The 17,858-nt window shown below is 38.6% G+C and overlaps 1 protein-coding gene across 2 annotated transcripts in view; it reads left to right on the forward strand.

Annotated features, from left to right (window-relative positions):
- The window catches only part of EGFLAM (EGF like, fibronectin type III and laminin G domains), a 97,323-nt gene that overhangs the window by 45,415 nt on the left and 34,050 nt on the right, over positions 1 to 17,858 (forward strand). For both annotated transcript variants that reach the window (XM_063453988.1, XM_063453989.1), the window contains exons 8-9: positions 11,401 to 11,516; positions 17,197 to 17,557. In XM_063453988.1, the coding sequence (XP_063310058.1) occupies positions 11,401 to 11,516; positions 17,197 to 17,557 (477 nt within the window). The remainder of the gene's footprint in view (positions 1 to 11,400; positions 11,517 to 17,196; positions 17,558 to 17,858) is intronic.

A 17,858-nucleotide genomic window follows, 5' to 3' on the forward strand; every position in this document is an offset into this window, starting at 1 on the left:
CTGTTTCCTGTGTACCAGACCCCGGCTAGTCCTAGTTTACGCTGTCTCTTTGTGCCCTTGACCTCGGATCGTTCCTGACTCTGTACTTCTCCTATATACGTCGAGTCCGGCCACTCTAAGGACCGGTAGACGTATCTTCCCTCTGTGTTGTCTTCTGTTTAGCTGGATCCTGCGTGTAGGGGTATTATCTCGTTACAAAAATCCAAATGAGTGACGCAAGCAAAAAAAAAAAACACAAAACAAAACAAAAAAAATAACAATACATCCCCTCATATTACCGTTGATGGTCTATTACTGAGATGACTTTGTATTGAACAGAGATTTAGTTTGTTTTGCTGAAGTCTGAGTAAGTGTCAGTATTCTCGTTGTGAACTGAATGGGGCATTATTTCGTTAGTGATTTGTTTTTTAAAGGTTTATTCTTTCCCTCTATTTAAAAAAAAAAAAGCCCTACTAGGCATTATTCAATAACCCCTCCCATTTCACTGTATAAACCTTAAAAAATAAGTTTTAAACTAACCTGGACTCCAGTGCCAGGCAAAGCTCCTCTTGCTGGATTCCATACCACGTCCAACATCACAGCCTCACTCTCTGTGGTCAAATTAAATGCTTCCCATTGTGGTGGCATTTGATTGGACCTATTTACCAACTCAGAGCTAGGTAGGTTAGGGAAGGCGGTGGACAGAGGGAGGGGATTTTTTTTTTTTATCCAATTACGGTCGCTGGAGGTAGGCAGGGAAGGAACACACGCAAGGAAGGGAGGGGAAGGGAGTGTACACTGAAGCACCCCTTTTGGAGGAGCTGCCTATAAAGGAGAAGCTCATCATGTTTGTTGCCAGAGGGCTGACAGATATCATTTTTGCACAGAATTGACATTATGCAATCCGGAGCAGTATTTTGCATTGACAACATTCCGTGAAACACACTTTAACTTTATCAAACTCTCGATAACCTAAATCAGCTAGAGGTACTTTCCTTCACCTCACTCATAAGCTTAGTGCAACTGCATAGTACAAATAGCTTGCTGTGCCCAATATAACTTTACATTGTTGCCGAATTTCTTTCTCAGCAATACTAAAAACAGATTATTCTGCCTAATTTATTCAGGAGAGTCACTTTGCTTGCCTTAGGATGTTCAGCATCAACATTTTTTTTTCATTAGTTCAATGCTATGTTGAGTTACAAACTTGGCAAATTCTGATTTTATAAATTGTGATACTGGAGGAAAACGTTGATAACTGTGCTCTAGAGTCTTGTTTGTTTCCTCTGGGAGATTTGTTTCAGGAAATTGGTGAAAAATGCTTTTGGTGTCTAGGGACCACTAAAATGTGTATCTTATTACTCCAATACCAAATAGGAAAGTGCTGCTAAAATAATATCTTGCAGTAAACATGCATTCAATCAGGAAATACATTATTTGAAAGCTAACCTATCATGTTTAAATAAGAATATTTTCTGTTATTTATGTAAGCTTGACTATATATATTTTGAATGAAACTACAGACTGAACGCAGATAGCACTTGTAATGTTACAGTGCCACAGCTCCAAAGTGCCCCTATTTAGGACGGGGCAGTCCCCATTTTGGGCCCAAATCCCTCCATCTTTTCTATCCTCTCTTTTAAGGGCTCCATATTGTTAGTGTGACTGAGTGCATAACAGAGCTCCACAGCAATATTACTTACAGTAATTTGTCTTTAAACTACAATAAGTGTGTTTAGAAGCCTGTGTAAATAAGATACAATGTTCTTGTTATAAATTTAATTTTAGTTGTATAAATTATGGTTAGTAAGTAACCCAGAAATTTTCAGAACAGCCCCTTCCCTGGCTACACCCCATGTCAAATTGAAGGGCCCCTCATTGTTCGGTTGAAATGTTGGGAGGTATTTAGTGTGTAATTTTGTAAGTTCTACTCATTTTAGCAAGTTGGTCAGAATTGATTAACCAAACGACTGTCACCTGAACTGACCCCATTGAAGTAAAATTAAACTTAATGCTGGCAAACTCACTACAATGACTGAAATATGCAGGACAAATATTAATTTGTTTTAGAAGATCATCTTTTGTGATTCATGTTCATGAGTGCATTGATGATTGGCCATTTCTAAGTATTCTCTGAACTTGTATAGGTTTCCACCTACTATTGTCCTCAATACTCCACATGTGGACTTCCGTGCTGACCTGCATGTGCTCTAGATGTGCTCAAAGAATGTCATAGCTGTTTGGTGTGCTTTAACAGTGTCCAAAACCTCTTCCCCCACTTTTACTCTTTCATGGTATGATTCAGCTCCTTTAGTAGAGAATTCTGGAATTCAGGGGAAGTAAGTATATATACAAGCAGAAACACCTTCTCGTTAATTTAAAACCATTGGTGTCTAGAACTTGCTGATAAATACAAGTTACCTGTAATTTTGATTTAAAAAAAAATAATTTTATTATTTTATGAGTATTTTTCCATTACTTTTGATCTTTAATTTGACATACTGAGTTTTTGACTGTGGAATTTTACATCGTGGTAGACAACAGGATTTGGCATCCATGATCTTTAGCTTGGAGGATGCTTAGGGTCAGGGGCCTCTCGGAACCTTAGTTACCTATACTATCACTCAGAGGCAGCTTAATAATTAGGTAAGTATGGTGACCACCTAAAAACCTTTTGCCCTCCTAGAACCTTACTGTCATTGTGAATGGCTAGTGCATCAACTAGGGCCTCTTATTTGGGTTTTCCCTAAGGCCTTGCAAACTCTAGAGCCTCCACAGCTATCACCACATTTCACTGCCTCGGGGGGGTGGGGGAAGAGCAAAAATACAAACATATTTTGCTATTGTAAAGCGCTACGGAATCTGTTGGCGCTATATAAATGGCAATAATAATAATAATAATAATGTATCACACATTGAATCAGTACACATTTCAGTTTTGTCAACACCCCTAAAAGTATGGATCCTCTTTATTTCAGTCAAAATTGTCACATGATATTAAATAAAATGTTTCATGGTTGAAAATTTTAAAAAGTACAGTTCAAAATTAGAATTTTTTTGTACCGGTAATTTTAATATCCTCAATGGCTGCATTAAGTAATGAGTTGAAACATTATGGTTCCATCATGAAAATCAGGTACAGTTGCTATGGAAATAATAATCTTGATAACCATGGTTGCATAAACGTATAGGTAATACCCAAGCTAAATGAGAAATGACACGACAGATAACATAAAGAACTAAGAAATCCAAAAAATTATATAATATAATATCATTATGATCATAGAAACATTTAAATATATACAGGGAATCAACACAGTAAAGGAGGAGACTTTATTTAAAAGAAGAAAAACCACCACAACAAGAGGACATAGTCTTAAATTAGAGGGACACAGGTTTAAGAATAATATCAGGAAGTATTACTTTACTGAGCGGGTAGTGGATGCATGGAATAGCCTTCCAACTGAAGTGGTAGAGGTTAACACAGAAAAGGAGTTTAAGCATGCGTAGGATAGGCATAAGGCTATCCTAACTATAAGATAATGCCAGGGACGAATGAAAGTATTTAGAAAATTGGGCAGACTAGATGGGCTGAATGGTTCTTATCTGCCGTCACATTCTATGTTTCTATGTAACATCGCCAATTACAACCACTCTGCTGTAGGAACATAAGGAAACAATTCAGAATGGACATAGCAAAGGCTATTCAATGCAAAAACCAGAGAGATGATATACCCACCATGTGTTTACAGATGAACCTGTATTCTATGTTCTGTATACTTCCTTAAGGTGAATAAACTAACAATTCATCAAAGATAGCCAACAACTGTTCAGCTATTGATCAAATATTCGGCTACTGAAACTCCCAGGATGCTTTGTGGGCAGTAGTTCGCCATCAGATAAAGAGCTCCACATTATCCACAACTCAAAAGATCATTATTATGCACAGAAATGATAACAGACAGACATTATGGTTAAAGAAGGTGTTTGTGCATTTTTCTTACCAACTGAGAAAATAAAAAAACATGGATTTTTCATCCAACAATCATGCACATGTGCACGTGGTAGTTTTATTTTTCTGAATTGCAGAATGCTATTACATGCTATTCAAAGCCTTGGCAGATTGTTCTTCTTATAATCTGCCTTCATTATCAATCTATGCAGCCCTCAAACCAGTATTTATAGGGTATTACAAACTCATCTTGAAAGACACATACTGAAATGTGAGACCGATTACCCTTTACACAAGCATTTCCACAATCCTATTATTGTCTTTGATTGATAAACCTTATCTACAGCTTTGTTTGTATATTGTCATTTTTGTTATGAGTGTGTGTGTGTGTGTGTGTGTGTGTGTGTGTATACAGTAAATGTATGTATAGTTATGATATGATTCTATGTGTATTATTTATATGGGAGTCCTTTCAGGTATTACAGAGTAATTTAATTCACACCCAATTGTTAAAATGACAACCAACATGTGTAAATCTGGTTCATTTTTCACTATTACATTTAAAGTAATGGGTCTAATGCAGTTTGGATTGTCATTTTAATGTAACTGTCTCCTGACATTAAATAAAGCATTAGAGCATAATAAATATCAGGTCACTTGAACCAATAAACTGTTTCAAGTTCAGCAGCTACAGAGTAATATGAATTGAAAAGACCCAAATCCATTAAGTAAAATTCTCATACGTCTACTTCTGCTGCTGACCCAAAAGAAGAAAAGAAAAAAGAGAAAAAGGGAAAAATCCTTCACGACTTCAAAAAGATAATTGATTTCTCCTTGGATCAGTAAGCTGTTACCATACATATAGCCTATAGTATATTTGAATATTATTTTCTAAAATAAGGACCCGGGCCTTTCTTTAAAATATATATACAGAATCTAATAACACATTATTTTCAGGTAGAACATTCTAATTGTAAAGAACCATTTCTTCTTTTGTATGTAAAATCTCCTTTCATCAAATCTTGTTGGATATGTAATTTAATGACTTACTTTCCTTATTGTGTGCACTGGTTTACTACGATTTGGGGTACTATATTCCTTACATTTACCAACCCCTTAATGACATTATTAAACAGCTATTCTGAAATTCTAGGATCGTGATATTTGCTTAAAAAAAGTCCTAAAATTATAAGTTCAAATCCGTGTTATAAAATTAGTGTAGCTAGCCTCCAAAAGACCTATTTTTTCTCTAGAGAATATTTTATTCTTTATGATTATTTTCGCAATATGAGACTACTTTTCATTTATTTTAATTTTTTTCATTTAGTTTACATTTGTGCGTGAGTTACTAATCTGCAGCTGTTAATTCCCAGAAGGATAATTGGATAACCTCTGGTCCTTTGTACAGTCCTGTTAGAGGAAAACTTTCATACTTTCATAGAGGAGAACTTTGTAGAATTTTTTTATTTATTTCAAATTAAAGCTTAATGTCATATTATTGCCTATTGTATTATTTTGTAGTTAATACATATAAGCAAATATAACTTACAATTACATCTCCTGACTAAAAGGAACACTATAGTGTCAGGAATACAAACATCCACCATCTGCCTCCTAGGCTAAGTTCATCAAAATTAATGATCTCGGCCAATCCAATGCTTTCTCACAGGATAGCATTGGGAGGCTTTTGTGCATGTGCTGCAAAACGCCACCCTAGCCAATCCATATCTCCTTATAGATATGCATTGAATAAATGCATCTCTATGAAGAAAGTTCAGTGTCTCAATGCAGAGCGCACATTGCGCAGCACTGACCCAGGAAGCAACTCTAGTGGCTGTCTGTTACTAGGCAGCAATGTAAACACTGCCTTTTCTCTGTAAAGGTAGTGTGTACATAATATAAATCTCAATAGCAAATAAATAGAAAGAATGGTGCAGATAAAATTATCATAAAAGTTGTATGTCATCCAAAATTATACCATTAATAATACCTCTGGAAGTAGGTGAAAAAACATATATATCATGCAAACAAATTACAATTATAAAAACAATATTAATAGTGCAAAAGTGACACTAAAAATCCAACAATAATCATTAAAGTATGTGTAAAAAAGCAAATGCACAGTGCAAATAAATTCATATGAAAAAATCTATCTATTGTGTTAAAGTGATCACAACAGAAAAGCACAATTAAAATACTTTCACAACATAGGCACTGGCCTGGGCACACCCTAAAGCCCGCGGCCCGCGCTTTGTGCCTCCATGGGCTGGTGAAGGAGATCAAAGATCTCCCTTACCGGCCCACAGGCAGGGAGAGAGGCAGGAGAGGACCCAGGAAGCTCAAGCCAGCAGCTCCACCGGGTTCCTCTCGCGAGGTCGGAGCCTTGCCGTGGCAATGCTTAGATCTTGCAAGAGTGAACTCTAGCCCCACAGGCTAGAGTTCACTCTCCACTGGACCACCAGGGATGGCAGCAGCAAGGTCCCCCTCCCTACAAAAGGTAAAAAGGGAGGGGGCTATTTCCTAAACGGTCCTCCCACCCCCACAGTCCCTCCAAACAAATACACACCAACAGCACCCACACACATACATCACCCTTACACACACAGCACACTCACACACACACACACACACACACACTTACAGCACCCTTACACACACACTAACAGCACCCCCCACACACAGCACCCTTACACTGACACACACACACACAGCACACAAACTCACTAATAACACACACAGCACCCACACATTAACAGCACCCTCACACACACACAGCACCCTCACAAACACACACACAACACCCTCACAAACACAGCACCCTTACACACACACAGCAGTGTGTGTGTGTGTGTGTGTGTGTGTGTGTGTGTGTGTTTATGTGTATATATATATATATATCTCCTATTATTGTCTTTGATTGATAAACCTTATTCACAGCTTTGTTTATATATTGTCATTTTTGTTATGTGTGTGTGTGTGTGTGTGTGTGTGTAAGGGTGCTGTGTTTGTGAGGGTGCGGTGTGTGTGTTTGTGAGGGTGCTCTGTGTGTGTGTAAGGGTGCTGTGTGTGTGAGGGTGCTGTTAGTATATATATATATATGTATATGTGTATATATATGGAACATGGGGGGGTGGTTGCACTCACCTGAACATGCTTAAATGGGGTGCTGCTGGGGGCCATATTATACAATAAACAATACACAAGATCCAGCGCACTCTCCTATCTACTAAACAGCAACTTCAATGTTGACAGATTTTATTAGTTTTTCAAAGGTTTTTTTTAAAAACACCTTATCTAGGCAAAAAATAATGGGGATTTAGTTACATTATATGATCATACATTGCATAAGCCTGCCACAACGTCAATGTACCCCATCTTTGGCAAGTCCTACTCTCACAGTCTAATGTCTGCTCTTATGAGATTAACCCACTTACTTGGGAAAAAAATTCCATCTGAGGCTCTCTGCAGTACAAGGCTAAATAGGGACCTGAGATGAGGCACCTGTGACAGGGAGGGGTGCAAAACCAAGGAGTTGGCTAGACTCCCAAATATATATATATGGAACATGGGGGGGTGGTTGCACTCACCTGAACATGCTTAAATGGGGTGCTGCTGGGGGCCATATTATACAATAAACAATACACAAGATCCAGCGCACTCTCCTATCTACTAAACAGCAACTTGTCTTTGATTGATAAACCTTATTCACAGCTTTGTTTATATATTGTCATTTTTGTTATGAGTGTGTGTGTGTAAGGGTGCTGTGTTTGTGAGGGTGCGGTGTGTGTGTTTGTGAGGGTGCTCTGTGTGTGTGTAAGGGTGCTGTGTGTGTGAGGGTGCTGTTAGTATATATACATATATATATATATGTATATGTGTATATATATATATATTCTAACAGCACAATCACACACACACTAACAGCACCCTCACACACACACACACGCACACGCGGCATGTGTGTTTTGTGCTTTAGATAAATAGATAAATTCCAACACAGTCAAAAGATATACTGAGACAAAGTAGGGGCTACCAGGGACTGCTTTGTCTCTGTATATTTCCTCTGTCTGCCTTTCCTAGATTCTGGGCAGAGCTACAGGGTCAATCATGGCAGCTGACCCCAATGATGACTTCAGGGAATTAGTTCTGTCTATGGAGGATCTCAACGCAAAGTGATTGTGACTGAAGAGGACACCAGAACTAGAGGGCTGTGCCATCATAAGTAACTCTCCCATTTACCTGGCCCCCACCCCTCAGCCACTGGACCCCCAGCAGCAATGTCACCATCAGGGGTATTTGCAAATTTGGCAAAGATGGTGACAGGGTCTCTTTAAACAGAGACCGACGCTGTCAGTTTAAAGCTCCAAAAAGCTGCCCAGATCAGGGAACACTTAAAATACTATATAAACCTTTTATGTCCGAAACCTTTTTTTATTGTATTTATGTGCTTGATAAATGAATACAAAGGTATAATAATGATAATAATATTAGTAATAGTAAAACAGATTTTTCTTCAAATGGCTTCATACAACAAAAGTGCCAACATGTTTGTAATACTCAATACGACATTACCTCTGCTTTTAGAAATTAATTGGCTTATGTCTCTTTAATTTCTGGGCTAAATTGTTGTGTCTTTTAATAACGCCTAAAGTATACAATTTGAGATATTTTTCTTTCAATCCACGAGAACTCATTTAAAGGCAGCTCATTTGAAAACTGTTTTATGAAAAGCAGGATATAAGTGTTATACAACCGAGTACGCTGTCATTATCGATCAGGCATTCGAAACAATCATTATGTCCTTGCCAAGCGCATTGCCCATTACATATAGCATAATTGAATTCGGTTTAATGTTCATTGGTATTGATTTTGAAAGATCAGTTTCTCTGTAACAACTTGTTTTCAAACTTTACAAATGTAAACTATGTTTAGAAAGGAATAAAATTAAATTCCATAAATCCTCTATGTTATCAGTTGATCTGCTCTTACCTTGTATTCAAAATTCACTTTGAATTCTCACAATTGTAAATAAACATGAGTGTTTTTTATACCTAATTTACATTTAAATGACTGGATTAAAGTAAACACCCCACAATAAATAATTACATAGAAATAAAAGGACTGTTGTTGGTTTGGGGTTATTTTTTTCTTTAACCTCCAGACATTCTACTCACTTAGAGATTGATTAAAACTGAACGGGACTGTAGGTGATTGCCAATTTAGTCCATGCCCAAACTAATAATGTTAATGATAGTCTTACTTTATACCTAAAACTAGGTTGGGGGAGATTTACAAAGTATCACCATGGATATTGTGTTGGTGATTACAGCACTTTGATAAATCTCCCCTATTATTTAAGCATCCATTCTACTATGCTGTGACAGATAAGAAAAGGTTATCTGTTTAAAAATAAAGACTTATCTCCGACTTATCTCTCTTAACTCAAACTCCCAGGTCAAAATCATACTCCGTCTGTGTGATGCATGTTTTTAGATTCTATTGTTTATTGAGTGATAGCGTACACAAGAATATAGGTACATGATATCTTTATATTATTTTTTTTGTGGAAGGCAGGGGAAATCTGTCAGGCCCATGGGCTCTGCCAGCCTTAGGCTTCTTGATAACAGTGACTAATTCTCGAATTCTTGGGGCGTAACCACTTAGTTGAGCAACTTTCTCTTAATGCCATTTAAAGGGTTACTCCAGACCCCAAACAACTTTAGCTTGCTGAAAAACTTTGTGTGAAGAGTGTGTCCTATTTTTTTTGTCATTTTGCTAAAAGTACATGTGACAGCACCCCGGGTATAAGAAGGGATTAACGCTGTCAAAGATGTTCTTTCCCCCAAGTGTGAAGTCTGCTACCGAATAATCCCATGCGCTGAACAGGAACCTTAAAGAAATATCCCCCCAAGCACGAGACAAGGCTCTGTGTTGAGGGTCAAAACATGGGCTGCTTTAATGAGTGCCACAGGCTGGCTTTTATGCAGGTCCTCCAGCTAGGGACCTTGTGGAGGACTGGAACATAGTTACAGTAACCAATCACAATTACAGTACAAAGTGAAACACTCCCACACAAACCGTAAAATCCCTCCTCTCTATCCTGGAGATAATTGGGTTAAGAGGCTGTAGTAAAGTTAATTATCTCCAGGTAGAGAGAATATTCCCAAGTTAAACTATAACAAAAACACATAAAATACATAACTAATATTCTTCATAATAAAACCTCCATGGTCGACATATCCACAGATAGCTTGGATCTGAGTGCTCAATATGTCAGAAAAGCATTCAGATCCCACAGTCAGATCGGCATGGAGTTTAAGTATTTTCCCGAACTGTTCAGCATAATCTGTTCAGAATCAGCTCTATGGGCGTTAGTCCTCAGGGTCAGTCTGATTCATGAGTTTAGAAGTAACGAACGCCGCCACGTTCGTGTGAATCCAAACGAAAGGATGGAAGTCTGGAAGTCCCAGCAGTGTTTGTGTGAAACTGTGGCTGAAAATAGTTCCATGCAGTCAACAACCAAACACCGCTGGGCGTTCGATAATTTTAAAATCGATGGCATCACGTATTTGTGCATACGAATGACGACTATCCAGGGGACCGTTCGGGAGATGGAAGAGGCTGCGGTTAACCACAGTGTTAAAGAGGCCCAAAAGGTTAACAAGCAGCACATTTCTCTGCTGGGTGGCCCGCCATTCGGTAGTTAGTTCGTTTAGTGAATAGAACCAGGGTAATAGACTAACACACGTGGACTCATGAACAAACAGAGAAAACCAATCTTTAGGTTATAATCCAGAGGCAGGGAGGTTTGTCACAGTGCAGATTTCAATAGAAATTGACACATTTATAAATTAACCTGGTTACACCCCCTTGGCTTTCAAACAGACAAAAGGTAATGTTACTTCCTGGTTTCATTAGCTCGATGCAGCTGACCTCAAGAGACAGCAATTGTCCAGAGCACCTGAGTTACAAAGACTTTTCACTGAGCTGTATTGGAAGTCTGTGATTGGACAGCCACAGAAAGTTTGAGCGGGGTTAGAAGGGAAGAGCATGTAAAGGTAGCAGACACGAGAGCTGCAGGTTTTGAAGAGATGATTTTAGATAAATCCCCAAAGAAAAAAATACATAATTAAATGCATGCAAGTTTTCATTTGGAGTATATCTACTAAACAGTGATTTAAAAAAATAAAAATAAATTGTATTTAGGCAGCAGAGTGTCCATTTAAAGGAACACTTTAGTGTTAGGAATACAAAGCTGTATACCTAAAACTAAAGTGCACTCCTACTCTGCAAATAAAGAGGTAAAGTCCCTTTTTACACACACTTTATTTCAGCGCCAAGTTCCCTTCATTAAAAGGACGGCTTATCACGCTATTATATGTTTATCATATTTCAGAAATATTCTATCACCATAAACCATATCACATGAATTGACCATCACTCAGAAGTTCATGTTTTATTTTCTACAGGCACAGATGAATTTGGATCTGGAAACTATGTGCATGGTTATATTACTGAACCTAAACCAAGTGACGATGATGGATATAATGTTGATGATTCTGATTATGACATTTATATTGATGAAGTAAGTGTATATTTTTGCTACACACCATTGAATTGGGAATTCATCATTGTTATGAGATATCCCTTAGGCTAGGTATGTTTTGTAATTCTTAGTTAAGAGATTAAGGATGCCTCTTTGGCATGAAATACAAGACCCGTTGACCTTGATTCTATTTTGTAAAGGAGTTGAACATTTTAGCTATGAAGAAAGGTTAACAAATTTAACCCCTTAAGGACACATGACATGTATGACATGTCATGATTACCTTTTATTCCAGAAGTTTGGTCCTTAAGGGGTTAAATTTCTTAATTTAGAAAAACGTTGCCTCAAAGGGGATATGTTAACATTATAAAAATATATCCGGGGCCAATGCAAACCCTTGTGTGGAAATCTATTCACAAACAGGACTTTACATAGGACACAAGGTCATGCGTTTAGAGTGGAAGAAATAAGATTTAGTCTAAGGCAAAGGAAAGGGTTTTCTACCGTAAGAATAAGGATATGGAATTCTCTGCCTGAAGAAGTAGTTTTTATCAGAGTCCATACAGATGTTTAAACAGCAACTAGAGATATACTTGCAAAAACAGAATACCATATTCAATTATATATTTTTTCAATGTAGGGTAATAACTGCTTGATCCAATGATACATCTGACTGCCTTTCTGGGGTTAAGAGGGAATGTTTTTCCCAGTTTGTTGCAAAACTGAAAGTGCTTAAAACTGGGGTTTTTGTTTGCCTTCTTTTGGATCAACCGCAAAAAACAAATGTGAGAAAGGCTGAACTTGATGGACAGATGTCTCTTTTCAGCATGTGTAACTATGTAACTAAGTATGTAACCCTCTTATCTCGGGGCATAAAAGAGTGTGACTAAAGGTCAAAACAGGGTGTTTCTTACATCCCAGCTGAATGCTAAGTACAGTAATAGCCAGAGGTCACTGGAACAAGGCTGTGCCTCCAAGATTACTCATCGTGTCTCAGCCTTGGAAAATGTGGGTTGTAGACTCCAATCTCCATTCCTCATAATCTATAATAGACTATAGGCTATGGAGAAGGAATTTTAATTAGGAGTATATACAACAGATCAACCAATGTGAGCACCAGGTTAAGGGAGCAGGTTGGCTTGAGTAAGCAAACTCATTTCTACCTAGATGACCAGCTATTTAGATTTGAGCCTTTTGTTGTCTTTAAATAGTCACTACATTCTTATTGGTCAAAGCTCCTGTTTTTCTTAGTTGAAAACAAAATCTCTATATATTTACATTTTAACTTGTTCTATTAGCCACAGTTAATCCTCTCTTTAAACTCCACGAGTTACATACACGATGTTTGGCGTGTCAGACGTTATGAAACACTGGGAGTATTAGCCGTAGTCTAGAATAGATCTAGAATCTAGATCCTACAGTCATAGACAGTTATGTAAGTAAGATCAAGATTAGGATGCAGAATTCTACTATTCAATGTTTCCCCAATATATCACATCTTACACAACAACATTACAGTGGAACTTTGGAAGTCAAACAGTCCCTTACCAGAACAATTTGGTAGTCTAACAAAAAATTTGAGAAAAAAATGTCTCTGTACCTGAACAAATTTTGCGGAATTCCTCTCATTGATAAATTGCTACCATAACTACTCACAGTTGAGTACTTACTTACTCATCTTTACAATATCCAACAAATCCACTATACTCTTTAAAAAAAACTTGGCGAACTCATTATTGATACATGTGGCTGGTCACACTCTAGGGAGAGAAAGGATTCATTTCCCCTGCTGAGACACGTAAAGCACGCACGTCAGACCTACCACATGCATCCCTTAATACTCATCCAACTAATTAACCTGTTTAATCTTGCGTAGAGATGTTGCCGCTAGGGCTCTAGATCTGTGTAAAACTAAAGTAGAGGATAATAATTTTTGGGGTTTGGAATGGATTACTCAAATATAGAATAATTCTTATTGGAAATTTTGATTCAGTTCTCAAACAAATCAGAATTCGAACAGCCTTCTGGAACAGATTAAGTTTGAGTTCCGAGGTTCCATTGTAGAAGCAATATGTCCTTCCATAATGCTATCTTAGCAGCTAGTATCTTTGTTAGTGCGAATGGAAGGAAATTCTACTACAAAAATCTAAATATAAATGGTGACAGAACATAACTTTAAAAATGTTGCATTTTAATACACAGGACCTTTATAAAATCATCTATTTCACAAAAGAATGGGCATGTTAAAGGTTCAGTGCATTGAAGTGAAACTATGAGTGTATTAACTTTTATATGCATCAGGAATTAGGATGTCTGAGTCTCTTTTTTTTTTTTTTTGAATTCTTTATTTTTGTTGTGCATATTAGAATACAACATTGCTTGAATAGCCACAACAGCTCTAACAAGCGCATTATTCTTATATTGGTGTACATATTTGTGGCATAAAAGTAACTTGCACATTTTTGGTTAAGTACCGTATATACTCGAGTATAAGCCGACCCGAATATAAGCCGAGGCCCCTAATTTTACCCCAAAAAACTGGGAAAACGTATTGACTCGAGTATAAGACTAGGGTGAGAAATGCAGCAGCTACTGGTAAATTTCTAAATAAAATTAGATCCTAAAAAAAATATATTAATTTAATATTTATTTACAGTGTGTGTATGAATGCAGTGTGTGTGTATGAATGCAGTGTGTGTGTATGAATGCAGTGTGAGTGTATGAATGCAGCGTGTGTGTATGAATGCAGCGTGTGTGTATGAATGCAGCGTGTGTGTATGAATGCAGCGTGTGTGTATGAGTGTAGTGTGTGTGTGTGTGTGTGTGTGTTGCAGAGCCTTGCTGGGGGGGTGGGCAATTTTTTTAATTATTATTTTAATTTTTTTTATTATTATTTATTATTATTGTTATTAATTTAATTTAATTATTATTATTATTGTATTATTATTTATTTATTATTTTTTTATTATTACTAATTATTATTTTTTGTCCCCCCTCCCTGCTTGCTACATGGCAGGGAGGGGGGCTCTCCTTCCCTGGTGGTCCAGCATTGGTAGTTCAGTGGGGGGGAGAGGGGTGCTGGCAGAGCTGTACTAACCTCTCCTGCAGCTCCTGTCAGCTCTCTCCTCCTCCGCGCCGTCCGGTCAGCTCCCTCTGTCAGCTCACACTGTAAGTCTCGCGAGAGCCGCGGCTCTCGCGAGACTTACACTGGGAGCTGACCGAGGTGCTGAACGGACGGCGCGGAGGAGGAGAGAGCTGACAGGAGCTGCAGGAAAGGTAAGTACAGCTCTGCCAGCACCCCTCTCCCCCCAGTCTGTATTATGGCAATGCAAATTGCCATAATACAGACTCTGACTCGAGTATAAGCCGAGTTGGGGTTTTTCAGCACAAAAAAATGTGCTGAAAAACTCGGCTTATACTCGAGTATATACGGTAGATATTGCTTTTAACACATAGTAGTTGCTAGACATTGCACGTTTTCTAGTAGTTAATTACAAGATAAGGTTACACGCAGGCATTGTATTTAGTTTAGCTAGTTACAAGCTTAGGTATGCGAGATATAGTATCTCCCCTCAGGCCTCCATAGACACCCTTAGATGCTGTTGACAAAGCATGATAGACACTACTTCACCGCCTATTCCCCCAAATAATACACATTAAAGCATTTAAATCTGCTTGAAACCACTATAGGTATACTTGCTGACTGTGTAGCGAGAGTAGCTTCTCTTTGCCGCAGCTCACGAGCATTAGTCCCTTATACAGTTCATCTTGGTTTCTTGCTGGGTTGATTTTGTCTCCGCGGGGAGCCGCCATCTTGGTGGTCTCGAGGCCGTTCTTTGAGGGAAAGTTCCACTGCCGACCGATGCCAGTGCAGCTCGTTCTAGGCAGTGGGGGAGCAGGCTTCCGACCTCCGTCCCTCTCTGCTGTGTGCGCCGGCTTCTGCTTCTGAAAACACGAGGTCCAGGGAGCTTGCATGCGGTAAGGGTTTTCGCGGGCTGCGGCTGCTTTGCGGATTGCTCGGTCCCCTGAGAGCCTGGGTCAGCCGTGGTGGGAGGCTTAGTGTTTGCTGTTTGTGGTCGCTTGGGAGCAGGCTGGAAGTGTGGTAAGTGGGGTGTTCAGCTTCATGCTGGGGCGCTCTGCACGGCTCCCTGCTTAGTCCTTGTGGCCTGCTGTAATCGGGGCTCAGGTCTCTCATGCACGTGGTGGTCGCCATTTTGTGTGCAGCAGTGTCGTCCTTTGCATCCCGGTCCAGAGGGGGGGGAATCAGGACCGGGTCCGCATATGGATTCCCTGTTCGAAGGGCTCCAGTGGGCAGGTTAGTGGTGTGGCGGCCGTCCACTCCTCTCGCTGCCGGGTGAGGTCTCGCCTGTTGCCGCAGGGACCTCTCCCCTGAGGGACTAAAACCCCAGAGGGCAAGCCTCTCCTCAGCTCTGGTAGCCCTAGACGACTGGGGTCGCAGTTGTGGGCTGGTCATGCATTCCAAAAGCCCAATTTACAGGCATAAAAGGTGGTTTGTAGCTTGTATTGAGCAGGAGCTGGTCTGTCTTGCGACCGCTCGGCTCGGCGGCCCGGCCCCGCCCCCCCCTGAGTCTCTTTTTATGTCTCTTTCTTGCATATACTTTAAATCTGTGACTCTCTCTTAAATATAAAATACATGCTGCATGTGACATGTAAATATGTAAATATGTAAATATGCATATCCCAATAAAAAGGTGTAGAAACTAAAATCAATTATATCAATCTTGAAAAATGTTCTTTAAAAAATCATCAAAATCCATGCAGAATTCAGTATCTGCAGATTACCCAAAATTAGGCGAAGCAATACAATGTGATTAGAATTTTACTTCCTCGTGGCGGGATTTTAATAAACTCGGGGGCCAGGCAGACAAGTGACCAGACAAGTTTTTTTTTTTTTTTTTTTTTTTAAACAATTAACATTATGCATGTTAGGTTTAAGCTAATAGTAAAATGAGAGATGATTTTAGCCAATAGTGTGCAATATCAGTCAGAAGTTGCAATGTCCTCTGATGCATCTCCAGTGTTTCTTGTGTAAGCAGTATAGACAAGTTTTAAGGATGTTAAGTTTTTAGTTTTAAGGGTATTAAGGAACGGTTAAACACTGTCTATTGAGATTTGAAGATTTCAGTATTGAGGAAAAAAATATTTCAGAAGGGATTTAGTATGACAAAGCATTATGGAAGCTGTAGTTTTAAAACATCTGGGGAACTACCCTTTGGGCACCCCTGGTCTAGGGAATTTTACTTTAAGGAATAATTGATCAACAAAAATGTCAGAAACGGCAATTTTCACTCACTAATGCAACCCCTATTTAGCCCATTGAGCGTTGGGTGCTCCTCTAACCAACATAGAGATGTAGATTAGCTCAGATGAAGAACAGACTGTTAGGGGATAGAATTTTATTTTTAAATAAAGAGAAACTAGTTGCTTCAGGTATTTGTAAAATATAAAGTTATAAAAAAAATATAAAGTTATAAAAAATGTTTTGGGTGTTTTGCAATTTGTTTTGGCAATTGAGTTATTCAAGAGGATTCTCGTACAACAAAGTTAGATAATCCAATAAATGCAGCAAACTTAAAAAATTGCACATGGTAATGTCACAAAAAGTAAATAATGCGGAACCATCTGTGGAGGTAACCTTCAAATGTGAAAATTGTGTTTAGATATTGTAAGTGCAATTTTAAAAAATATTTTTCCCCAGGTAAAACCACTTTCTACCACCAAGGAAGGGAAAAAGAAAACAGTTACTGAATCAAAGGGAACATCGGGCACTTATACTAAGATTATTCCATTGAAAATGACAACCACCAAGTCTCCAGCTACGATTACCATTACTACTAAAGTTTTACCACAAACATCTACAACAAGAGCAACCACAACAACTAAACCCATCACAACTAGGGCTCCAAGAAGAAGTGTCTTTGTTTTTCCACCACGACTGTTTGATCTGACGTGTGAGGAGACCATCTGCCCAGCAGATAGCTTCTGTCTTAATGATTATGACCGTGGTGGCTCTCAGTGCCACTGTAGCCTAGGAAGAGGTGGAGAAACCTGTGAAGATGGTAAGTTATTCAGCATGACTAATGTGCACAGTGATATATATCCCCATTCTAGACCTAATCTTGTTTATGTTGCTATCCAAGCCATAGCTTTACGCTGATATCAAATATCAAAGTAATGCAGCAGCCCATACATATAATTAGTTACAAGGCAACATCACCAGGGTGTTATATCCTGGTCTTCAGGGTTAACAAAGCCCTACAAATCTCCAAGTTAACTGTACAGAGCAGAAAGGTTCTTGAAGAACAAAGCTGTTATTAGACTATTGACTATTACCATGATGTGAGTGCTTACTCGCTGAAG

This window comes from Pelobates fuscus, chromosome 5 (genome assembly GCF_036172605.1).
Source record: "Pelobates fuscus isolate aPelFus1 chromosome 5, aPelFus1.pri, whole genome shotgun sequence".
In the NCBI taxonomy this organism is placed as follows: domain Eukaryota; kingdom Metazoa; phylum Chordata; class Amphibia; order Anura; family Pelobatidae; genus Pelobates; species Pelobates fuscus.